At 40.4% G+C, this 26,416-nt stretch overlaps 1 protein-coding gene across 2 annotated transcripts in view; it reads right to left on the minus strand.

The window, feature by feature from the left end:
• The window catches only part of Hectd2 (HECT domain E3 ubiquitin protein ligase 2), a 79,421-nt gene extending 53,314 nt beyond the window's left edge, over positions 1–26,107 (minus strand). For both annotated transcript variants that reach the window (XM_059258782.1, XM_059258783.1), the window contains exons 1-2: positions 25,976–26,107; positions 1,226–1,355 (exon numbers count right to left, since the gene is read on the minus strand). In XM_059258782.1, the coding sequence (XP_059114765.1) occupies positions 1,226–1,355; positions 25,976–26,107 (262 nt within the window). The remainder of the gene's footprint in view (positions 1–1,225; positions 1,356–25,975) is intronic.
• Positions 26,108–26,416: the final 309 nt, after the last annotated feature.

The raw sequence follows: 26,416 nt of genomic DNA on the forward strand, positions 1-26,416 counted from the left end.
GACAATGCTACTTCCTTAGACGAAAATCCTACAAGTAGAATTACTAGGTTGCTGAGTCTATCTGCATATTTGAAAATCTTCTGCATAGTCTTTCAGTACTTTTATAATTAAATAGTTCTAACTACTATTTTTGAGAGGTCTGCCAGTTGTTCTAATTATGCTTTTTGAGTAATTTAATACCACTTATGGCACTCGGAGGGCATGGGTCCTCCTATGTCCTCTTGGATATTTATCCTTATAAATCAAGTATGGAATGATTTTGCCAAGTTTTCCTGAAGAACTGTTGTAATTATTAAATATGTAGAATAAATTGGATGATGCTTCTATGGTTTTTCCATTCAAACTTTTTGTCTTTTGATAGTTTCATATTTTCTCTATATAACTTTTGCCTATTTCCTCTTGGGGTTTATTTCTAGTATCTTATATATTTTCTATCATTTTTTCTAATATCTGCTGCTTAAATATTGGCACTATATTAAATATCTGTATCATATTTATATGCTGTCATGAAGGTCAGAATATGAAGTGCCCCCACAAAAGGCTTACTCCTTAGGTGGTGGCAATATTGAGATGTGAATGGATCGTGAATGTGTAAATTTCATCAATCTACTAAATCCACCCATGAGTTTATACTAAAGGGACTATTAGAAGGTAGGGCAGAAAGTCGGTCACTGGGGGCATGACTTTTAAGGGCTATCTTATGCCTGGTCTCTTCTTGCCTCTTTCTCTCTGCTTCCCAGTTGCCATAAAGTAATCAAATACTGCCTCACATGCCCTCCCCACTGTATGTTCTATCCCACCACAGGCACTGAAACATAGAGCCAAGCAACCCTAAAGTAAAACCATGAGCGAAAATATAAATGCTTATTCATTTAGGTTGTTTCTCTCAGGTATTTTGTTACAGTGGTAGAAAGGTTAATGCAAATGTATTATACAAAGATACATACAATATATTTTACATATGCATCATATTCTACATATATCATAGCTCTCACTCTAATCAGACTTTACTATTCACTACTTTTTATTTTATTCTTACTCTAGATAACACCTAAAACTTTTAGGTTAAAAGTAATGATTCTAGATCTTTTTGTAAATATGTACATAGCTTATTTCTCTTTTTTGTAATAACCAAACTTATGAAAACAATGCTAAACAATTACAAGTACACTGTAAGTAGTTTACTGCCCTAACAAACTTCCAGCCAGGACACACAGACCATTACCATTCCTGATGTTCGGGAGAGCCAGATGGGTAGGGGAGCTTCTGTTTTCCGCGGCTTCTTTCTTCTGGGTCACTGTGGAGACAAGGCTGCTGAAAGCAGAGGTCTGGCCCTTGGGTGCTCTGTCCAAGCCCTGAAAACAAACATTCAACGTTTTAACATCATTTCTCCTGACGGTAGCTAAGTAATTTTACTGTAGAAATCAAAGTGTTATCATAGAGATTTCGCTTTTATGACAGAAAGACGATGAAACTGTTATATGTGCAACTGACCAAATCTCTTAGTGTAACAGAGCCATGGAAATCATCTAACTACGTACAAACTGGTAAGGTTTAGAAAGGGGATGGTGGTAATATACCTATTTCACAGTTATGACAGTTAACAAATTCTACTCACGGAGTAGTTAGCACTTCTCCTTGTACACAATATATATATTCCATAAACGTTAACTATTTTAATTATGTATTTGGATAATACATAATTTGGATAATACATTGTTTTTATGAGCTCCAAATTTGTAAGTTTTAATAATGTATGAATTACATTACAGGTTGATTTACTAAATCTTTTAATAATCATTTGATCCACTTTAAAAATTCAAATAAAATGATAAATCCTTTAGTGCTAATTTTTTTCCAAAGCATTATAATTATATTGTGGGTATACCAGGATTAAGAAAAATGTTCTAACCATGTAGGGATCCTTAGGTATAGACCACAGAGCTCTCTAAACAAGAAATTATCCACTAACACATTTTCTACTACAACAACTCCAAAAATTCTTAAAATATTTAATTAACCTGTACTTTGTAAATAATAAAACATAAGCGGAGCATAATTGAGCTACAATGCTGACTGAGGCCTTTTCTTAGTTCTTCGATCTTTATGAACTCACGTTCCAGATCTTAGGTTCTGTTTTGTTTGAGACAAGGCCTCACTATGTACTCCTGCTGGCCTGAAACTTGGTATACAGCCTAGACTAGCCTTGGACTCCTGTCTCCACCTTCCCAATGCTGAGATCATAGATATATACCACCACACCCCACTTTCCAGCTCCCAGAATCTTGAGAATAGTAGTTAACCTCTTAACATACTTTGTTCACATTTCCTGTGTGTGTGTGTGTGTGTGTGTGTGTGTGTGTGTGTGTGTGTGTGTGTGTGTAGGGGACTGTGTGTGCGTGTGTGTTGTGTGTACATGTCCATGTGCCCATGTAAATGTGTGCTGTGCTGCCCAAGGGGAGGCCAGAGGACTCTCTCAGGGTATCTGCTCTCTTCTTCCACCATGTAGATTCTGGGGATTGAACTCAGGTCAGCAGTCTCAGTGGCAAGCACCTTTACCCACTGAGCCATCTTGCCAGCCCAATATCTACTTTTTAATTGAAGGTAGTTTTATTTTCATAGTAGTAAAACGAAGAGTTTTCAAAATGAAGAGTTTCTTTATTCACTCACCAGATTGATTCCCTTTTAGAACCAACTCATACATAATATAGCAAAAACGTTTATGCTCACCACATCTTCATGTGTTCTCACGAAATGTCCTGCCCTTTTACAGAGCCGTCATTATCTCTGAGAGGCTCCGGACAGAAGTACCAGCTATCGGTTCTGGAGAGAAGTGCTGACAGACGCATTTGAGACTGGTGGGGAAACCCAGCTCTGCTGTTTTCCAGCACTGGGACAACGGCGGGTACTAAGAGTGGAGGTACTGGATTATTCAGGAGCTTGGGTCCCAAGTGATGGATTCTATGAAGCAGAGCCACTTCTGACCCACAGGCTATCCACTAGCAACAATGAAACTTCTTTTTTTATTGTTGAAAACACTGAAATTAGAGCTGTGTAACTGAAACAACAGCTCAGAACTGGTCTGTGAAGTTCTTTCTGTTTTCACTTTTCTGTAAACCAATCCTCTTGTTAATTCTTGTAATGTATTTAAATTACTCCAGAGAATTAACTGTTTCCACCTTGGTCCACTATGCTGCACTAGAGTCCTTATTCATCATAGGGTTTGATGTAACTTGGGCACAGGCTCTAAGTCCACTGTTTTTCTTTTTAAAAAGATTATTAGAATTAAAAGAGCTCAAAGAAAATAAATTTCAGGTACTACACACACAGTGTTTAAATTTCTGGATTTAAGCGACTTTGGAAACCTTATTTCATGGATATGGACACTGGAGACTTCCGAGAGTCACCAAAAGTCAGGAGGCTAACAAGTACCAGAAATGTGATAGCTGGGATGGCTCAGCCAGGAGGACAGACTTCAGTGATCCTCAGAAGCCAGGCAACAAGAACTCTGGTGGAAGCCTCCTGCTTTACCAGGGGTCATGCTGGCACCCAGAACCCCAGATAAGCCTCCTACCTACAGACCACCAACACTCCCTGAGTGCCTGCCCAGCCTACCCCCCCAACCACCCCTCCCCTGTCACCATGTCCCGGCCTACAATTCTGGTGGAAGCCCCCTGCCCCACCAAAGGCCACCAGACGCCAGCAGAGGCCCGGGTAGACCAGTTGTCTGCTGACTGCCTCCACTTTCTCGGTGCTGGTCCAGTCCACCCCAACCAGCCCTCCCCTTCTCATCACCATATCCTGTCCCCCAACTCCAGCTGAGGCACCCTGCTGGACCAGAGGACACACAGGTCAGCCACTAGAACCCCAGCACTGTCCCCAATCTGTGTCTGTCCAGCCTACCTCCAACCCCCCCCCACTTCTCCCCATCATCATATCCTGGCACCCAACTCCTGTGGACCCCAGACTGGACCAGAGGCCATGCTGGCCAATAGAACTACAGCCCCCAACTCAGATAGAGACCCTCTACTCAACCACAGGCCACTCAAGCCAGAAGACCAGAGAGGAAACAGAAACACCCATCCAACAAAGACAAACTCAGAAATTGGCACCTAGACCTATAATTAACCCAAACCCAGATGTCTAGATGCCAGTGTAAGAACCCAATCAACAACAGCCAGGGCAATATGTCACCACCAGAGTCCAGCTAACCTACCACAGCAAGTCCTGAGTAGTCAAACACAGCTGCAGCACAAGAAAATGACCCCCAAACCAACTTTATGAAGATGATAGAGGAAATGAATACATCCCTTAAATTGAGGGGAAGACAAACAAAAAATTGGAGGAAATAAATAAATCCCTTAAAGTAAGCCAAAAAAAGAAAAAACAGTTGAAGGAAATAACAAAACTGTTCAAGACCTGAAAATGGAAATAGAGGCAATAAGAGAACACAAACTGAGGGAATCCTGGAGGCGGAAAATCTAGGAAAAGGAACCACAGACACAAGCATTACCAACAGAATACAAGCGATAGAACAAAGAATCTCGGGTGTTGAAGACACAATAGACGAAATATATACATCGGCCAAAGAAAATTTAAATCTAAAAAATTCCTGACACAAAACAGGCAGGAAATCTGGGATACTATGAAGAGGCCAAACATAAGAATAACAGGAATAGAAGAAGGAGAAGAATCCCAGCACAAAGGTCCAGAAAATATTTTTTAACAAAATCATAGAAGAAAAATTTCCTAATCTAAAGAAGGACAGCCTATAAAGGTACAAGAAGCTTAAAGAACACCAAATAGACTGGACAAGAAAAGAAAGTTCCCTCACCACATATTAATCAAAACATTAAACATACAGAACAAAGAAAGAATATTAAAAGCTATAAGGGAAAAGACCAAGTAACATACAAAGGCAGACCAATTAGAATTATACCCAGCTTCTCAATGGAGACTCTAAAAGCAAGATGGGCCTGGACAGATGTGCTGCAGATTCTAAGAGACCACAGATGCCAGCCCAGATTACTATACCCAGTAAAACTCCCAATCACCATGGATGGAGAAAATAAGATATTCCATGATAAAGTCAAATTCAAGCAACATTTATCTACAAATTCAGTTCTACAGAGGGTGCTAGAAGGAAAACTCCAACCTAAGGCAGATAACTGCAACCATGAAAACATGGGGAATAAATCATCTCACACCAGCATAACCAAAAGAAGGGAAACACACACACACCACCGCCACCACCGCCACCACCGCCACCACCACCACCACCACCACCACCAACAACAACAACAAAATAAGAGGAAGTAGCAATCATTGATCATTGATATCTCTCAATACCTGATATAGAAATATAGTATATAGACAAGATGGGATAAAAGGTTAGATTATTGAATCTACTTTTAAAGAGCAACAACTTGCTTAAAATATTTACATTGCTATGGATTTTAGTTTATTGATACAAATTTAAAGTTAATTTTGTTATACTGTATGTATATTTTTACTCTTGTTTAAGGTATTGTTTATACAATTCATTTAAAATTGTAATATATAATTAGGAGATACAGATTAATAATTAGTCATCTATGATAATCAAACTTATGGTATGTTAGTTAAGTTTTCTAGGTATACATAGATATATTTCAATTAAGTAGGTAATCTTCAAACACTTCAAAGACCTACAGAATATGGCATTTAAAATGTTTTAAGAACTTTGACTTTCTGGACATTGAGACACGTCTGCTCCTAACAGCCCCAATCTACTTCAGAAAAGATAATGGGCATTGAAGAAACTCATGGAGTTTGCTTTCTTTGTGGAAAAAGTTAGCCACTGGGCAAATAAGTGCCCTTGTGTTGACTGACTGACAGCATGTTGTATAAACTGGACATGCAGGACCCATAGGAAGCTGACCACTGAACTTTGAAAGGCAAAATGGTCCTTCAGGTTCTTGTTTCAAAGAAGAAACTGCCAGGCATTCTACAGAACACACAGAAAAGCAACTGAGAGACTCTAGGCCTGTAGGCTAAAGAACAGATGCCCTAATGTTGCAGAAGAACTTTGGGTAACTGTCCAGGTAGCCAGCTGTCTCTGTCATTCTAGATTTTTGGAAATTGCTTACAATGCACTTCCTGTTTACTTAGATAATATTATATCCTTCTGAGGTCTCTGATGTAGTTGAAGATTAGATAGTTATAATTTTCCTTGGTTATGATAAAAGATAAATTAGATATAAAACTTTAGACTCACAAATATAGGATAGATGATAGAATATTTTCTTTAACTTTGCCAAATACAAATAGACTAGATATTGTAACTGTAATTCTTGCTTGATAACTGTTCCATTATATGTAGTTTTACTATATTAAAGTTAAAACCTTCCTTTTGATTAGACAGAAAAGAGGAGGTGTTGTGGAATGTCATTCTGTATGTTGTGAATGTGTGTTGCTCTGATTGGTTGATAAATAAAATGCTGATTGGCCAGTAGCCAGGCAGGAAGTATAGGCAGGATAAGCAGACAAGGAGAATGCTGGGAAGAGGAGGCTGAGTCAGGAGTCACCAGCCAGACACAGAGGAAACAAGATGACAAGGCAGTGCTGAGAAAAGGTACCAAGCCACGTGGCTAAACATAGGTAAGAATTATGGGTTAACTTAAATGTAAGAGCTAGTCAGTAATAAGCCTGAGCTAATGGCCATACAGTTCATAATTAATATAAGCCTCTGTGTAACTGTTTTATAAACAGCTGTGGTACTGTGGGGCCAGGCAGGACACAGAAAAACTTCTGCTATAAATATCAATGGGCTCAACTCCCCAGTAAAAAGACAGAGAGTAACAGAGTGGATGAAAAAACAGGATCCATCTTTCTGCTGCATTCAAGAAGCACATCTCAACATCAAAGTTAGATATTACCTCAGAATAAAGGGTTGGAAAAAGACTTCTCAAGCAAATGGAAGTAAGAAACAAACTGGTGTAGCCATTCTAATATCTAACAAAATAGACTTCAGACCAAAATTAATCAAAAGAGACAGGAAAAGACACTTTATATTCCTCAGAGGAAAGATCCATCAAGATGATCTTTCAATTAACATATATGCCCCAAACACAAAGGCATCCATGTTTGTAAAGGAAACACTACTAAAATTTAAATCACACATTGACCCTCACACATCGATAGTGTAAGACTTCAATACCTCACTTTCACCAATTGACAGATCATCTAGACAAAACTAAGCTGAGAAAATACTGGAGCTAACAGACATTCTGAACCAAATGGACCTAACAGATATCTACAGAACATTTAGCCCAAACACAAAAGAATACACCTTCTTCTCAGCACCTTATAGAACCTTTACCAAAAACTGACCACATACTCAGTCACAAAGCAAGTCTCAACAGATACAAAAAAATTGAAATAATCCCCTGTATCCTATCAGACGACCACAGATTAAAACTGGATTTCAACAACAACAACAGAAACAACAGAAAACCTACAAACTCATTGAAACTGAACAACTGCTGAATGACTGCTAGGTCAAGGAAAAAATAAAGAAAGAAATTAAAAGACTTCCTAGAATTCAATGAAAATGAATGTACAACATACCCAAACTTATGGGACACAATGAAAGTGCTGCTAAGAGGTAAATTCATAGCACTAAGTACCTACAGAAAGAATTGGAGAGATCTCATACTAATGACTTAACTGAAAGCTCTAGAACAAAAGTAAGCAAGCTCACCCAAGAGGAGTAGGTGGTAGGAAATAATCAAACTGAGCCTGAAATCAATAAAATAGAAACAGAGAACAATACATAAAATCAATGAAACCAAGAGTTGGTAAACTCTTATCCAAACTAACTAAAAGACAGAAAAAGAATATCCTAATTGACAAAATCAGAAATGAAATGGGGGATATAACAACAAACACCAAGGAAATCCAAAGAATCATTAGGTCATACTCTACTGCACAAAATTGGAAAATCTAAAAGAAATGGATAATTTTCTCAATATATACCACTTACCAAAGTTAAATCAAGATCAGATAAACAATTTAAATAGACCTATAACTCCTAAGGAAATAGAAGCAGTCATTAAAAGCCCAGGGCCAGATGGTTTTAGCACAGAATTCTACCAGACTTTCAGAGAAGAGCTAATGCTAATACTCCTCAAATTATTACACAAAATAGAAATAGAAGAAACATTTCCAAATTCATTTTATGAGGCCACAGTCACTCCAATACCCAAATCACATAAAGAGTCAACCAAGAAAAAGAATTACAGACCAATTTTCCCCATGAACATTGATGCTAAAATACTCACAAACCAAATCCAAGTACACATCAAGAAGATCATCCAATATGATCAAGTAGGCTTCATCCTAGAGATGTAGGAATGGTTCATGAAATGAAATGAAAATCTGCCAATGTAATCCACCATATAAACAAACTGAAAAACAAAAACCACATGATAATCTCATTAGATGCTGATAAAGCCTCTGACAAAACTCAACACCCCTTCATGACAAAAGTCCTGGAATGGAGCACATCTGAATTAATAAGGGCAATTTACAGGAAGTCTGTAAGAACATCAAATCAAATGGAAAGAATCTCAAATCAATCCCACCAAAACTCAGGAATGAGACAAGGTGGTCCATTCTCTCCATATCTATGCAATATAGTACTTGAAGTTCTAGCTGGAGCATAAGACAACTGAAGGAGATCAAGGGGACATAAATTGGAAAAGAAAAAGTCAAAGTATCATTATTTGCAGATGATATGATAGTATACATAAGCAACCCAAAAAATTCTACCAGAGAACTCCTACAGCTGATAAACACCTTTAGTGACTTGGCTAAATACAAAATTAACTCAAAAAAATCAGTAGCCCTCCTAAACACAAATGACAAACAGGCTGAGAAAGAAATCAGGGAAATAACACCCTTCATAATAGCCACAAATAAAACATCTTGGGGTAAACTCTAACCAAGCAAGTGAAAAGGCAAGAACTTCAGGTTTTTGAAGAAAGAAATTGGAGAAAATGAAAAGATCTCCCATGCTCACGGATCAGTAGGATTAACATAATAAAAATGGCCATTCCACCAAAAGCAATCTATGGATTCAATGCAATCCCCATCAAATTCCAATACAATTCTTTACAGACCTTGAAAGGACAATACTTAACTTTACATAGAAAAACAAAAAGAAATCTAGGATAGCTAAAACAATCCTGTACAATAAAAGAACTGCCAGAGGTATCACCATGCCTGATTTCAAACTGTATTACTGAGTTATAGTAACAAAAACTGCATGGTACTGGCATATAAATAGACAGGTGTATCAATGAAATCGAATTGAAGACAGACATAAATCCACACACATATGGACACCTGAATTTTGGTAAAGAAGCCAGAAATATACAACGGGAAAAAATAAAGCATTGTCAACAAATGGTGCTGGTCTAACTGGATGTCAGCATGTAGAAGAATGCAAATAGATCCATATTCATCACCCTGCACAAAACTCAAGTCCAAGTGGATCAAAGATCTCAGAATAAAACCAGATATACTAAACCTAATAGAAAAGAAAATGGGGAATAGCCTTGAACACATTGGCACAGGAGACAACTTCCTGAACAGAACACCGATAGCACAAGTACTAAGAACAACTGTTGTGTGATATTTTGTGTTCTGACAAAGCTTGCCTGGAGATCAGAGGGTGGAGCTAGTCACTAGTTAAACACAGAGGTCAGGTGGTGGTGGCTCACACTTTTAATCCCAGCACTCGGGAGGCTCATACTTTTAATCCCAGTACTTGGAAGGCTCACACCTTTAATCCCAGCATGATTGGGAGGTAGAGACAGGAATATAAGGCGGGTGGAGACAGGATCTTGGTTCCTCCATTCAGTTTGATGATGATTCATAGAGGTAAGAAGTCTCTAGTGGCTGCTGCTCTGCTCTGATCTTTCAGCTTTACCCTGATATCTGACTCCTGGTTTTTATTAATAAAACTAATTAGGATCATGCTTCAAGCAACAACCAATAAATGAGACCTCATGAAACTGAAAAGCTTCTGTAAAGCAAAGCCCACTGTCAACAGGAAAAAATGACAGCCTAGAGAATGGGAAAATTTTTTTACCAACTCCACAACTGACAGAGGGCTAATATCCAAAATATATAAAGAACTCAAGAAACCAGACATCAACAAACCAAATAATTCAACTAAAAAATGGGGTACAGATCTAAACAGAATTCTCAACAGAAGAATCTCAAATGGCTAAGAAATACTTAAAGAAATGTTCAACATCCTTAGCCATCAGGGAAATACAAATCAGAATTACTTTCAAGATTCCTTCTCACACCTGTCAGAATGGCTAAGATCAAAAACACAAACACTCCTACATTGCTCGTGGGAGTGCAAACTTGTACAGCCACTTTGGAAATCAATACAGCAGTTCCTTAGAAAATTGGGAATTGATTTACCTTAAGATCCAGCTATACCACTCTTGGGCATATGCCCAAAGAACACTCCATCCTACCACAAGGACACTTGCTCAACTATGATCATTGCCACTTTATTGATAATAGCCAGAAACTGGAAACAACCTAGATGTCCCTTATCTGAAGAATGGATAAAGAAAATGTATTGCTCAGCTGTTAAGAACAATGATGTCATAAAATTTGCAGGTAAATGGATGGAACTAGAAAAGATCATCCTAAGTGAGGTAACGCAGATCCAGAAAGACAAACATGGTATGTATTCACTTTTAAGTGGACATTAGTTGTTAAGTAAAGGACAATCATTACTTTTATGGCTACAATCCACAGACCCAGTAAGGCTAAGTAACAAGGAGAGACTAAAGGGGGACACATGGATCTCTGTGGGAAGGGGAAATAGAATAGATTTTGAGGGTGGACTATGTGTGGGTGGGGATGAAGGGATCAGGTGGAGGGGAGTGGAGGGAGAGAGTGCTGGGAGAGATGACTGGAATTGGGGGACATTTCCAGGGAAACCTAGTGCAATGGAAACTCCCTGGAATCTGTAGGGGGATAGTATCAAAGACTCTTAGTGATGTGGGAGGATACGGAGCTTGAACTGGCCATCTTCTGTAACCAGGCAAGGCTCCTAGCAGTGGGACTGGGACATTAACCCAGCCACAAAACCTTTGACCTACAATCTGTCCTGCTTACGAGATTTTGTGGGTAGTGGGTAAAGGTGGCACAAAACTTGTGGGAGCGGCCAACCAATGACTGGTCCAACTTAAGGCCCATGCTACAAAAGGGAGCCATGTCTGACACTGCCTAATGGCCAGGAACCAGGGGCTAGACAGTAGTCCAGAGACTAGGATAGAACCAAACAACTGGGAAAAAAACAAGTCAATGAAATGATTCCTAATGATATCCTGCTATACTCATAGACTGGAGCCTAGCCCAATTGGCATCAGAGGGGCATCATCCAGCAATTGATGGGAACAGATACAGAGAATCACAGCTGAACACTAGGTAGAGCCAGGGGAAGCCCATAGCAGAGGGGGAGTGTTGTGGAGTATTATTTTAAGATAGTTTAAGATTTGTTTATGCTGTGGAACATCAATTTAATGATGTAAAGATGTGTTGCATTATTTTATGTTGCATTATGTTGTTTAATTCTGAGAAGTTGTGTTACTTTGCCTGTTTAAAATACCTGATTGGTCTAATAAAGAGTTGAAAGGTCAATAGCAAGGCAGGAGAAAGGATAGGCAGGGCTGGCAGGCAGAGAGAATAAAGAAGAGAAATCTGAGAAGGAGGAGGAGGAGTGAGAAAAGGAGAGGACTCCAGGGGCCTGTCACCCAGCTACACAGCAAGCCATGGAGTAAGAAGTAAAGAAAGGTATAGAGAATAGAGAAAGATAAAAGCCCAGAGACAAAAGGTACATGGGATAATTTAAGTTAAGAAAAGCTAGCTAGAAAGACGCCAAGCTAAGGCCGGGCATTCTTAAGTAAGAGCAAGCCTCTGTGTGATTTATTTGGGAGCTGGGTGGCGGGTTCCCCAAAGACTAAAGAGTAAGAGTAAAAACAACCTATAGAATATAGGGGAGGAAGGACTGTAGGAGCCAGAGGCGTCAAGGACACCACAAGAACATGGCCCACAGAATCAACTGAGCAGGGCTCATAGGGGCTCACAGAGAATGAAGTAACAAATGTGGACCCCTATAGGTCTGAGCTAGGTCCTTTGTATGTACTTTATGATCGTGTAGCTTGGTGTTCTTGTGTGACTCACAACTGTGAAGGGGGGTGTCTCTGACTCTTTTGGGACCCCCTTTCCTCTTACTGGGTTACCTCATGCAGCCTTGAAATGAGGGTTTGTGCCAGTTTTATTGTATCTTGTGAGGGCATGTTTGGTGGCTATCTCTGGGAAGCCTGCTCTTTTTTTTGGAAGGTAAACACAGGAGGAGTGGATATGTGAGAGAAGGGAGTTGGGGGGAGGGACTGGAAGATTAGATGGTGGCTGTTCACTTGGTTCTGTATTTGTGAGTGTATCTTCCCCTTTATTACTTTCATAAATCCTTGTCACTCCCTTAAACAGACTCATGTGGATTTCTCATAATAGGAAACTATAGTCAGGATATAATGGATGAGAGAAAAATAAAAATAAAAATAAAACAGGCATGGTGGCACATTCTTGTAATCCTAGCATTGAGGAGGTGGACACAGGCAGATCCTTGGAGTTTGCGGGCCGGACTCCAGGTTAGTTGAGAAAGACCTTGCCTGAAAACACAAAGGTGGAAGTGCCTGTTGATGGCTCAAACGTTGTCTGCTGATTTCCACTGCACATGTATATATACACACTTGTATACACTTGAACTTGCACACACATGTGTAATTGAACACATAAAAATATGCACATGTATACATATGCTCCACCCAAAATGTGATAAGACATTGAGAATCTGAAGGATGTATTTCCACAAGAACATAGATGCATTTTTTTTTTTTAAATTTTTCGAGACCAGGTTTCTCTGTGTAGTTTTGGTGCCTGTCCTGGATCTCACTCTGTAGACCAGGCTGGCCTTGAACTCACAGAGATCCGCCTGGCTCTGCCTCCCGAGTGTTGGGATTAAAAGCATGCACCATCAATGCCCAGCTAGATGCATATATATATATATATATATATATATATATATATATATATATATATATTTTTTTTTTTTTTGAGACAGGGTTTCTCTGTGTAGTTTTGTGCCTTTCCTGGGACTCACTTGGTAGCCCAGGCTGGCCTCGAACTCACAGAGATCCGCCTGGCTCTGCTTCCCGAGTGCTGGGATTAAAGGCGTGCGCCACCACCGCCCGGCTAGATGCATATTTTTAATGTGTGACCTCTTTGGCTGCTCACAGACTTTGCTATTGCTATTTGCTTATGCAGCTCAGTGAATCCCAAGTTAATATTTCTTTGTTAGAGTTAGAGGACACAACACTGTCTATAAAAGTTCAACGTACCTGGGCTGGGAAGATGCCTCAGTTGGTAAAGTGCTTGCTCCACGAGCATGAAGACCTGAGTTTGATCCAAACACCCAGGTAATTGGCCAGGGTAGCTAAGTGGTGAGGGGAGACCTTGTCTTAAAAAATAATGTGGAGAGCAACTGAAGAAGATGCCCAGCCGTGACTTCCACACTCGTGTGCACACACACATGAACATCTACACATATATAGAAAAGTTGAACATATTATGTAACTGAAAATATAGTCTTTAAATAGATATGGGAAAGGAATCACAAGTCTTGGAATCATAGACACGTATGTCAAAGGTATTATTAGAACTACAATATAATGAATACTCAAGAAATGATTATTACTGGTATAACACCACACTGGAACAAATCATTCACTGGATGTTTACTATACCCCTACTACTATATTTGATGCTTTAATCCATTAAAGCATTCTTATGATACAGATACTTGTGTGGCTAATCTTGGTTGTCAACTTGGCACACGTGGAAAGAGAGGACCTCAACTGAAGAACTGCCTCCATCAGACTGGCCTATGAGCACGTCCGTGAGGCATTTTCTTAACTGCTAATTGATGTAGCAGGACTCAGTCTACTGTGGGGAGTACCATCCCTAGGCAGGTGGACCTGAGCTGAACAGGAGCCTGGGAACAAGCCAGTAAGCCATGTTCCTCCATAGTTTCTGTTCCAGGTCCCTGTCTCGAGTTCCTACTTTGGTTTCCCTTGATGATGGACAGTATAGTATAAGATAAAACAAACCCTTTCCTCCCTCAACTTGTTTTTGGTTGTGGAGTTTATCACAGCGATAGAAAAGCAGACTAGAACAGTACTCACACTTCATTGTACAGATGAGGAACTTGAAATGTCATCCATGCTCAAGTTCACAGACCATGGGAACCAGAGTTCAAACTCCAGTCTACTGACTATTAAGTCTACACTTTTAAATCACCATATCACAGAACCTCTAGCTTGTGGGGGCCCACAAGGGCTCCCTAGTAAGACCTTACTCAAAGTCAGAGAATCTGAGCTTGCTGCATAATGGGATGATCTGGCCACAGGCGTGGTTACCAGGTATATTGAAGGGTCTGCACTTGGCTGTACTTGCTTTGATCTTGAAAGGGGGAGGTCTTTCGCCTTGCCCCTTGGTAGTGTATAAAAAGCCCTTTGACATTGTACTCGAGGCAAGCGGGTATTGACCCAGGACCCTCCTGCAGCTATCCTGTGTTTGTCTTTCTTATTATCTCTTTCTATCTATTTATCATTTCTCCATTCCTCTCTCCTCCTGCAAGAACCCTTCACCAAGTCAGAGCTGGACTCAGATGGACTCCCACACTAGCTATAGTAGCCATCGCTAGTCGGGGCTTGACCTGTGGAAACAAAAATGTTAAATATAATATATTGCCAAGTTTCCTAACTACTCTTTGTGCTTATACTTTTATTGATGTTGAATGATATTTAATAACTTTAGGAGCAACTCAACTAGCCAGAGGAAATTAACATACATACAAAATTAAGTATACTTTAGGGAGACCTCTAACACCCTAATGATTTAGGAAAGGCTTGCAGTTTTTCCCTCTCCCTTCCTTCATCTTATCTTAATAAAGATGAAGCCTCCAGGAACACTGCTTAGTTCACTTGTGAGATTTTGAAATACTAATAAAATAATTAATTTAGTTAGCAACTATATAACCACTATAGTCCTATTCTCTCTTACATTTGTAATGTTGATTCTCAAAGGTAAAAGAGAAAATTGAAAAGAGATACATAGTATTGGGAGATAAATCAACCCAATTTCAAGAAATGGAACTTGAACTAATATAGTTGAAAGAGTGACTAAAAGATGGCGGCCTGGCCAACCAAGAACGAAATGGCAAGAACTATTTATAGTCTAAGTTTGAAGCAGTGAGGATGAGAAACTGTTGAATAAGTTATGTGAGAAATGAACAACATACAATGCTTGAAATTTCAAGAGAAAATATATTTTGGCATCTCATTGCAATGAAGAGGGCTAATTGGAGGAACATCTTAGGGTGATGTAGGCATACATACAGTTTGTGAGTAACTAGACAAGGAGCAAAGGCTCAGTAGCAAACATGGTTTTACATGATAAATTAACTGACATTTTCTAATAGGGCTTTGTATACAGGAACAAACAATATAAGGGTAAAACTGTTTGATGTGAGATATTATAGGAAGTAAAGAGTAAGTGATGAAAGAAAAGAAATCCAGAAGAAGGCAATGTGTTAAAAAACCAAGAAAGGGGGCTGGAGAGATGGTTCAGTGGTTAAGAGCACTGACCGTTCTTCCAAAGAACCAGTATTTGATTCCCAGCAAACACATGGCAGCTTACAACCATCTGTACCTCCAGGGAATCCAACGCCCTCTTCTGGCCACTAAGGACACCAGGCAAACACATGGTGTGCACAGATATCATGCAGGCATAAAACACATATACATAAAATAATTTAAAAGAAAGCTGGGTGGTGGTGCACGCCTTTAATCCCAGCACTTGGGAAACAGCAGCAGGCGGATCTCTGTGAGTCTGAGGTCAACCTTATCTATGAAGTGAGTTCCAGGACAGCCGGGGCTGTTACACAGAGAAACCCTGTCTTGAAAAACCGATAATAACAATAACAACAACAATAATAATATCAACCAAATATAATAATATTATTATTATTATTGGGTTATTATTATACTATTATTAGGGTGCATCTATCCCAATGAATAACTACAAAATCTTAAGAGACAGCACAGACAAACAGATTCAGTGGGATGGAATGGCAGAAATCATGTGAATGAACTGACCATGAATGGGAAGCTAGAGAATGAAGGCAACGACAAGGACTGACGAGAAAACTCTGATGAAGTTGTAGGGACTGAAATGCTGATGAACATTGCACCCCTTCTTAAGCTTCAACCTGCCACACACACTATAACCGACTTTCAGGGTTTTCAGTCTTGTCTGGAGTTCTACAGAAGAATACTAGAGATGAAGTCTTGGAATATGGCCAGCCTGCAAACAGTGGGCTGTATGTGTTGAAGAATAGACAGTAGGAGGATACTCAACCAGCTGTTACAGATTGAAACACAAAGAGCCGAGGGTGGGAGGGGGCAGGGAGTTGAACTTTAAAAATTCATTGAGAGAAAAATATACTCAAAATACTTCAACCTAGTAATAAGCAATAGAATTCATTCTCTGAGTAGAGATGGTCCATGAATTTATTAAGTAAGTTCATATTTGAAGCAGCAGAAAAGTCTAATTATAATAATTTTTATTTTGCTAGTACCTAACATGGGCCTCCACAGTTTTCTGACTATATAAACATTCAGATTATATGTTATATTACAATATTAAATAATATTAAAAAGTTAAATACACAAATACTTAGAATACCTGCTCTGCTCATATTAACACATAATGATGTATTTCAACCTTATTTTCTTTGAATATTTGAGTACTACTTTCAAAATCTACTGAGGAACAATATCTGAGTCAAATATCTAATTTCTTAAATCATATTTTCTATTAGATGCCCAAAGGGGAGGTATCCAGTTTTCACTGATCACTTTTAAGTACCAATTTCTGTTGTGAATATGATTTTAGTACAATCTACTTTGATCATCCTCCAAAAACTGCCTTAGAACATAAACATTTTTGTTTACATTCCAACACAATACTTGATAAAGGTATAATTGCCTCTGTTCCATCACACAATGATATGAAATGGTAATCTCTCTTCCTATCTTACAGTCTCTGAAATACACTAAATTGAATTTCTACATCTACAAAACCCATCCTTCAGTCTCAAGGAATGCAGGGTAGACTAGCTATGATGGATATAAAAACTACTTTTCACAAAAGAGTAAATGGTTTCCTGAGGTACTCAGTAAAGGTCATTATGTCAAATGAGTAACAGGCAAATACATCTGTATGTTTTAAGTTAAAATAAGCAATACTTAAGATCTCTTGCTTTGTCAGTTTCTAAAACAAACTCTCCTAGCTACCAATCAGGAGCATATCAGATATAAGGCCTCAAGTGTATTTAGAATCCATAAAAGAACTCTTTCAGGTCTTGATACCAGGTAAGATATGTTCTCTTTTATATTCTTTCCCTGATGCTGGATTACAAAATCCCAAATACTAACTTTATATTCTTAAATTGTGAATTTTCAGGTACTCTTAAGTTGTGAACTTTTTTTCTAAACTACATAGTACCAGTCCCCAAGTAGAATTTTTATATGAACTGTATCCTTTATAGGATATTAATAAAGATAAAGATTTTGAGATAATTTTATTATTACTTAATTGACACAAGGCTCACAGAAGATACAGTTTACTTTTTTTTTTTACAAGACTCTATGCTCGAACTAACATTATTTTCCATTACAGAAGTCACAATGCAGACGAGGATCTGTGATTGGTATGTAAAATGAATAAAAAATTTCTTAATTAAAGAAAATACATGTGGGGGAGATGACTGGGAAATGTAGTCATTTCCTGGCCACAGAGGTTCTGCTCTTTCTGAGACATAGGACAGAACCATAGACTCCCCAGAAGAGCTGTTTTATATTACTGGCTTAAACAGACCCTCTGAGTACCATTATACATGCACAGCAGTTTGATAATCCTACCCATAACAGACTAAAATAAACCAATACATTTTTATAAAAAAAAAAAAAGTCGCGATGTAATTAATCTTAATGACAACTGACAACTGACTGTCACAGGCATCAGCACTTCAGCACTGAACTTCAGTGTTCACTTACCATCAGGAGGCAAGGTGGCCTCTAAGATGTATTCATCTGCTTCACAACACACACACACACACACACACACACACACACACACACACGAGAGAGAGAGAGAGAGAGAGAGAGAGAGAGAGAGAGAGAGAGAGAGAGAGAGAGAGAGAGCCTTACACAGCACAATACTTGTAGGCTTTATTTTTATCTGTGTATATGCCTGGCTGTGTCTGCGTAGGTATGTGCATAAGTGTGCAGGTGTGCAGAGGCAAGAAGAGGTTATCAGATCCCATGGAGCTGGAGTCAGAGGTAGTTGTGACCCATCCAACACGGGTGCTAGGAACTGAATTTCAGTCCTCTGGAAGAGCAATAAGCGCTCTTAACCGCTGAGCCATCTCTCCAGACCCAAATACTATTTTAGAATAAGGTCATAATCCTACCACTAATTAATAAGAATCTTGCTGTTCTTTAATAAAAACATCTGAATTAACACCAAGTTAATTTTATTGTACTTTTTTTTGGGGGGGTTGTAATTTTTTTATTTTATTTTATTTTATTTATTTATTTATTTTTTTATTTTGCAATACAATTCAGTTCTACATATCAGCCATGGATTCCCTTGTTCTCCCCCCTCCCGCCCCCCTCACCTTCCCCCCAGCCCGCCCCCATTCCCATCTTCTCCAGGGCAAAGCCTTCCCCGCAGACTGAGATCAACCTGGTAGACTCAGTCCAGGTAGGTCCAGTCCCCTCCTCCCAGGCCGAGCCAAGCGACCCTGCATAGGCCCCAGGTTTCAAACAGCCGACTCATGCAATGAGCACAGGACCCGGTCTCACTGCCTGGATGCCTCCCAAACAGATCAGGCCAATCAACTGTCTCACCCACTCAGAGGGCCTGATCCAGTTGGTGACCCCTCAGTCATTGGTTCATATTTCATGTGTTTCCGTTCGTTTGGCTATTTGTCCCTGTGCTTTATCCAACCTTGGTCTCAACAATTCTCGCTCATATAAACCCTCCTCACTCTCGCTAATTGGACTCCCAGAGATCCACCCGGGGCCTAGTCATGGATCTTTGCATCCAGATCCCTCAGTAGTTGGATGAGGTTTCTAGCTCGACAATTAGGGTGTTTGGCCATCCCATCACCAGAGTAGGTCAGTTCGGGCTGTCTCTCGACCATTGCCAGCAGTCTGTTGTGGGGGCATCTTTATGGATTTCTGTGGGCCTCTCTAGCACTTTGCTTCTTCCTGTTCTCATGTGGTCTTCATTTACCATGGTCTCCTATTCCTTGTTCTCCCTCTCTGTTGTTGATCCAGCTGGGATCCGTTGGTCTAGTGCTTAGGAATTTTATTGTACTTTTGATAACTAAACTTCAGAATAACTTTTCAATTCAACCTAATTAGTAAAATTTCAATAAATTTTATATTTAAACCATGCATTCAACTATAGTCATTCCAGTCTTTGATCCCCACCTCTGGGGCTTGGGATAGAACATAACTTTGTGCATGCTGGGAAAGTGCTCTACCACTGGGCTACACTCCAGTCCAACTATATTCATTCTTAACAATAGTTTAACTCTTATCTAAAATGTCACACAGATCCCTCTTAAGGTAGGAATATCAACTTAAGAACAACTAGTTATTTGTATAAGGATCAACATAAAACATTTTACCCATACATTTAACTGTAATGCTAGAAAAAGTAGGTGAAAAATCAGATATCAAAGCTTCTCAGAGCCTTCTCAGCTCCACCCACTTCCTCATTTAGCCACTGTGGATCTTTTTTTCCTCAACTCTAAAACCAAGGAAGCTAATTTTAAAACAACGCCAAAAGCACTTGCTAATTCTTGTAACACTAAGCTGATACCCCTTTTGCAGCTATTTTTTCTTCTTCAAAAAGAAATCCATATGAATTCTGACATATACCAGTCTTGCAGAGTTCAGAGTGCAGGGCATCTCTTCCTTCTGTGAGGCCTGGAAAAGAGATGGATTGGTGCAGAGCTTACACTCGGTACAGAGTCTGAGGAGAAAAGTACCCACATAAGAGGAATAGCAAGGGCTGACTGACGTACAATTTCTCAGTACAGATGTAGATATTTTGTGTATTATTTTAGATTTCATATCTATTATGTGATACAGGTGCTATTATTATTTTCTTCACTTCATAGACAAAGAATTACAAATAGCAAAGTGGTCTTACACTTGACATGTTGGGGGCATTTTCTAGTTCACAATTTATAAACACATTTTTTTTCCAATTGTTAAATATAGTCAAATTATTTTTGTTCCAAATCCTGGGCTAAGCAAGAATGGGAGGATAAGCAGATGTGCATTCTGGCTTTGCAGCCAAAAAAAAAAAAAAAAAAAAAAAAAGTTGAGAGACTTTACAATCCACTCAAAATTAGACACCCAGGATATGTATTTATATAGCTACCAGTCCTCTTTTCTCAACTGAAAACTCCTTAAGGACTATTTTAATCTCTCTGAGAGGTTATTTTTAACTTTATCAGATTGTTTTGTTTTATATAGAATTTAATTACATATTCATACCATAACATTAAAACCAAATGATCAGATATTCTAGAATACATTTTCTTTCCCATAATATTCCTATCTTTGGAAACAAGTTTAAACAAATATGTTCCTGGACGGCATCCTCCTTTTCAAATTGGAATTATTGCTTTAGGTGGAGGCTCTTTGTGCCACATGTTGCCACCAGAGAGGGACACAGAGAGTTTAGAATAGGGAAAAGCATATTTTTGAAACAACCATTGTACCTGAGTATCCTTTTACCCTTTAGCAAGGTATAAGAAATCTGACTTAAATTTCTGTCCTGAAAAAAATGGGATAATAACTTATACAGTGGGTTGTTGTGATTGTTGCTGGTTGCATTAACTGACTAAATGACACACGACACATGAAAAAATGGATAGCGCAGAGTATGTACTCAACAGTTATTATTTATTATATACACTTTTGAGAGAGAGAGAGGGAGGGAGGGAGGGAGGGAGGGAGGGAGGAAGAGAGGGAGAGGGAGAGGGAGAGAGGGGGGGGGGGCTTGCTATGTAGTTTCGACTCTCCTGGAACTCAAGATAAAGCATGTACCACCACATCAGGTCACATATATTTTTTAAAATCTGTAGTTTATTAAATTATGTAAGATACATTCACCACCATTTAGAATACATCAGACAAAAGGCACAAGTTTCCATATATAAGACTGTTCCAAATGATAAGCTGGGCAGCATTTAGGTAAATTTACATTTACATCCAACCACACACACACACATTTTTTGAATGTTACTGGATGGACTGCTTTTTTTTATATGCCTTTTTTTTCCTTCTGAGAAATTTTCACTGGAAAATTGTTTGGTTTTGTTTCCCCTATATTAATCTTTCTTCTCTTTCATTCCTGCACCTAGGTTCCACACTATGTGGACTCTTCCACCCTGTCCACTTTGTGGACACCACTGTGGTCTGTGGTCACCACTCCAATGGATGTGCTCGTCATCTCAAGCACGGGCCACAACCCTCCTTCCTCACTTTCTTCCTACCTCCTCCAGTCTAACTATACACTACCAAGAATTTCATTAGGTTGTTCTTCTATTCAGAGAATTCCAAAGGCTTCCTTCCCATTAGCCACAGGGGAAACGTCCAAACTTCTCCAGCCCCCATGCATTCTTACTTCCCTCCCACAAGTCCCCAGCATGCTCCCACTGGGCTTGTTTTATCGCTCCTAACGTTTCCCTTGAAGGCTTGCTCATGTTATTTCCCCCACTGTTTACCTTGCATATTTTCTTTTGCTCATCCAGATCCCACCATTCCTTGAATGGCCAGCCAGCTTAAATAACTACCTTTACTTAAGGCCTGTCTGCACAGTTCTGAGCACACCGATCTCCTACACTGCAAACTGTTTCTGTAGCTTATTGTGATGTTTACATACTGATTTGCTCTTTACTCATCAGCCCGAATCACCTGAGGCAGGACCTGTAGATAAACTTGGTCTATGGTTTCTGCAGCATTTAGTGCAAAGCTAGGCATGGCACATGTTCAGTGACTGGTAGTTCCACCTTGGTCCAGGGCTTCCAGCAACCTCATTTATACACAACACAAACTTTTCACTCTTGCCCTCTATATGCACCTTGTGTTTTCTCTCAAACTCTTCTCCTACCTATTTGACACAGTTCCGAGTCTTCTATTTGTGGGCAAAGTTCCCTTTGAAATTCTAAACTAGGGATGGAGATCTAACTCAGTGGTAGAATGTATGTGCACAAAACCCTGAGTGCTTGATCCTCTGCAAAACACACATACACACACACACACACACACACACACACACACACACACACTCTCACGGGGGGGTGGGGGGCATGGGGGTGGGGGGCGTGGGGGTTGGGGGGGCAGACAGGCAGACAGAGTTTAAACTGATTTCTCTTCACCTCCCCAGTTTATATAAAATTTAGATTTCTTGAATCCATTTTATTCCTTGGTATATCCCATTCCATGGAGAATCTCTCTTTCCTGTTCAGCTCATTAAATATTAAATATTAAAGCAATCAAACTTATCCTCACTTGCCTCAGTTAATTCTGCCTCTCCTTTTTTTGCCATGTTTTTCTAACATTTGTATTAATTAATGATATTCATATTAATTAATGATAAATGTAATTAATTTATGATATTCATCTCTACTTCAGTCTGTCACCCTGAGTGAATTCAGGACTTCCATCGGCAGCCCTTCACATGCACACGTACACGCACACACTACTTCAAATTCTTTATCTTTATCTTGGGCCATGCTCATGGATCTCCTAATTCACTATATACAGCATCAGTTTTCATTCTCAGCTACACCAAGGAGTTAAAAGAAAAATATAATGTCTCCAGTTCCTTCTCTGAAATTCTGACTGAAAGAGCTTGTTTCCCAGGTGATTTTACTGTGGTTTCATCAAAGGCTGAAAACTAGGGTGGGATTGTGAGTCAGGACCTCAACACGCTACCAAAGTAACTCTATGGTCCATCTAATCTGAGTCCTGTGTCAGGCATCTTCTGAATGGAACTGCACTTGGCACTGAGGGAATGTCAGGATTTATCAGTTTCTAGCATTCTCTCTCCATCGTAGAGGGAGAATCTCATCCCCTCTTTAAACCTTCAGAATACGGCCTAAACTTTTCAGCCTTGTTCAGGATCAACATGATCTGCTCTGCTTTAGAGCTGTCACTCTTGCCTGTGTTCACACTGCCATAACCACGGCACACCAATTCTCTGAAAAGGCCACGGCTACAGGGCCACCTGGATTGAAATATAACATAAGCTCAACTTGGAAAGACAGAGCTACTAATTTGGGCAAAAAGGGAGAATCACTAAAATGCCCCCCAAAGTTACAGATGCCAATTAGGTTGCTAAACAAACCTTGAGTCTGCTTAACTAAGAAGGAGTTCGAGAACAACCCAAGAGGCAGCAAACTGTCCTTCCCTGCCCACCATATTCCATCGAGCCTCCCCGACTCCACTGGAGAAGTCAGTCATCCCAGTTGCTGCCTTTCCCGACTTTCAGGTCAGCATATTTTTTCTTAGACCTTTTATTGTGACACCTCAAAAATTTCAGCTCTGAAAATGCCCTTGACAAATACACAATACACATACTGTTCCCTTAAAGTGCCATTTAAAATTCCAACAGCAGTACCTGTCGAAAGACCCTTCAAGGCACCCCCAGAAACTCCCTTCAGAGTCCCAAGTTTTCTATTCCAAACTGTTTTCTCCCCCAATGCTTACTTATAAGATTTAAAATATTCTTAAACTATAGTCTTTTTGACCAGTCCACAATTCTGAAATAAATGTCTTTGCAATTAATTCATTTGGTGGCAAAAACATGAATCTGTCTTGAAATGACATGAGGCAAGTAAGTTTTTAACCTTATTCTATTTAGCATAATCAGACAATATATTTTCTACAGTTTTAAATATAATTGATTCTGAGAAATTGGCTGGGACTTCACTGTAGATATTACATGTAGTATATGTACTTAGTTACCTTCCCAAAATCTGAAAAACTTGAAATTACAAAGACCTATGGGCTTCAAATATTACACATTAGACTTACATCCACACTGCATCAACTTCTGTAATTTTTTTTTATTACAAACCTTTCTTTCAGTTACACTGATATAAATATAGATTTGGGGAAAGGTACTTGACTTTAGAAACTAAATCATTCATATAATTGCTTCTAAAAACAGATACATTTCCCCCCTTAATAACTACCTCAGGAAAAAACTGCTGGGAGGCTGGGGAGATGGCTCAGCAGGTAAAATCATTTGCCTCTAGGTGTGGGGATCTGAGTTCACATCCTCAGAACCCACGTAAAGATGGGTTCAGTGGTGTGCGTCTGTAATCCCAACACTGCTATAGATCAATAAGAGACAGAGATAAAGAGAATCCTGGAAAGCTGGTTTATGAAGACTCAGAAACAAGAGACATTGTCTCAATTAAGTTCAAAGATGAGGACTGACACCAGAGGTTTCCCGACCTCCATACGTGTACACTCACACTAAGACACACACACACACAGATTTGAGAACAAACAAACAAAACACATTGGGGTTAAGAAATCCTACATAATAAGCTCTGAAAACCCAGGGCACCCCCAGCAGGAACCAGGACTTCAATTTAATGACAAATTGCTTCAAAGCATTTCCCGAGGAAATCCCTAACCACAGCTGCAATTTACCAATCAGCTGTAGCTACTCTTAAATGTGTCATTGCTGTCCACGATTTGCCGCACTGACTTAGGATAAAAGAGTTGTCAGTTATTACAGGCTTTAGACATTTCTGACAAAACCACCAAATCATAACATTATTCCAATACTAATATTTTATAAAGAGCAGCGAGCTATTTTAGTAAGTTCTTAGTCATTTAAGAGGGCGGCTTCAAGAAACTAATTGCAAGTAGAAAATTTAAAATGTATAATATTCCCTAAACTTTTACTATTTTGTCACGTACAGACGCGTGACAAGTCATAATCTTTAAATACATGAAAGCAAACTTATCCAAAGTATTTAAATAGTATGTCAAATAAAAATGTCAGAATCAGAGGTTAATTATAAGCAACCAGACTCACAACCACAAATACAAACGGGGAAGGGAAGAAGGGATGATGTCCCATGACATCATTTGGCAGTATGTAGTTTGAAGTCTGAGAGCGCCTTCCAAACAACCCTTGAAAATCCAGCTGGCAAATTACCCCTGTTAAGCTTAGATAACTTGAGTTTTAAAAGAAGATAAAGCCCCTCTCCTTTAAGTCACATGTCTGTACCACATGAAAAAAATAATAAAAGCAGGAGGGATGCATCTACCTCCCACTTCCCAGATAGCAACGGAAAGGTCAGAATTAGGTGGAAACTCGCCTCGGAGTCTGTTCAATCTGAAGGAAGAAAGGGCAGAAAAAGCGAAGCAGAGAGAAGCGCTGCCTCGGCGCCCTCCAGGCAGGTTTTCCATCCCGGTGGGAACCCACGGCCGCCCTCCTGACCTCTCTGCTCCTCCAACAGATGATGCCGACCCTTTGGAGAAAGTAGGGAGCCAGACCCCCCCGAAGACAAGCAAACGCCCAGCATCGGGCCGCGGACCACACTCCCCGAGTGCGGACAGAGGGGCTCCCAAGTGTCCGCGCTCGCCCTCGAGGCGCGACTTCCCCGGGGTCCCCTCGCCAGGCCGTCCTCGCCCGCCGACCCCCGACCCCCGACCCCCGCCGCACCTACCGCGGCTGCGCCGGCCGCCACGATGGGCGGCAGCTTCTCCCGCTCGGGCTCTTTCCCCTTTCTCTCCTCCGAGGCGGCCGCGGCCACGGCCGGCGGCGCTCCGGGCGACGGATCCCGAGCCGCCTCACTCATGTCGGGCCGGGCGGCTGGGGCGCGAGGCGGCGGCGGCGGCGGCGGCGGCGGCGGCGGCGGCGGCGGCGGCCGGACTGCAGCCGTGGCGGGCGCTGCTGCTGCTGCTGCCGCGGCCGCGAGAGGGCTCTGGGCCGCAGCTTCCCACCGCCGCCGCCGCCGCCGCCGCCGCTCCGCCCCCGGCCCGCGCGCGCGCGCGCGCGGCCCCGCGAGCCCGGATGTCGGCGCGCGTGCCCGCGGCGCGCGCCTCCCTTCTCCCTCCCCCCCCCTTCGCCCCCCAGCGCGCACGCGCGCGCCCCAGGCCGACCGCCG

Source organism: Peromyscus eremicus, chromosome 1, assembly GCF_949786415.1.
Source record: "Peromyscus eremicus chromosome 1, PerEre_H2_v1, whole genome shotgun sequence".
NCBI lineage: Eukaryota > Metazoa > Chordata > Mammalia > Rodentia > Cricetidae > Peromyscus > Peromyscus eremicus.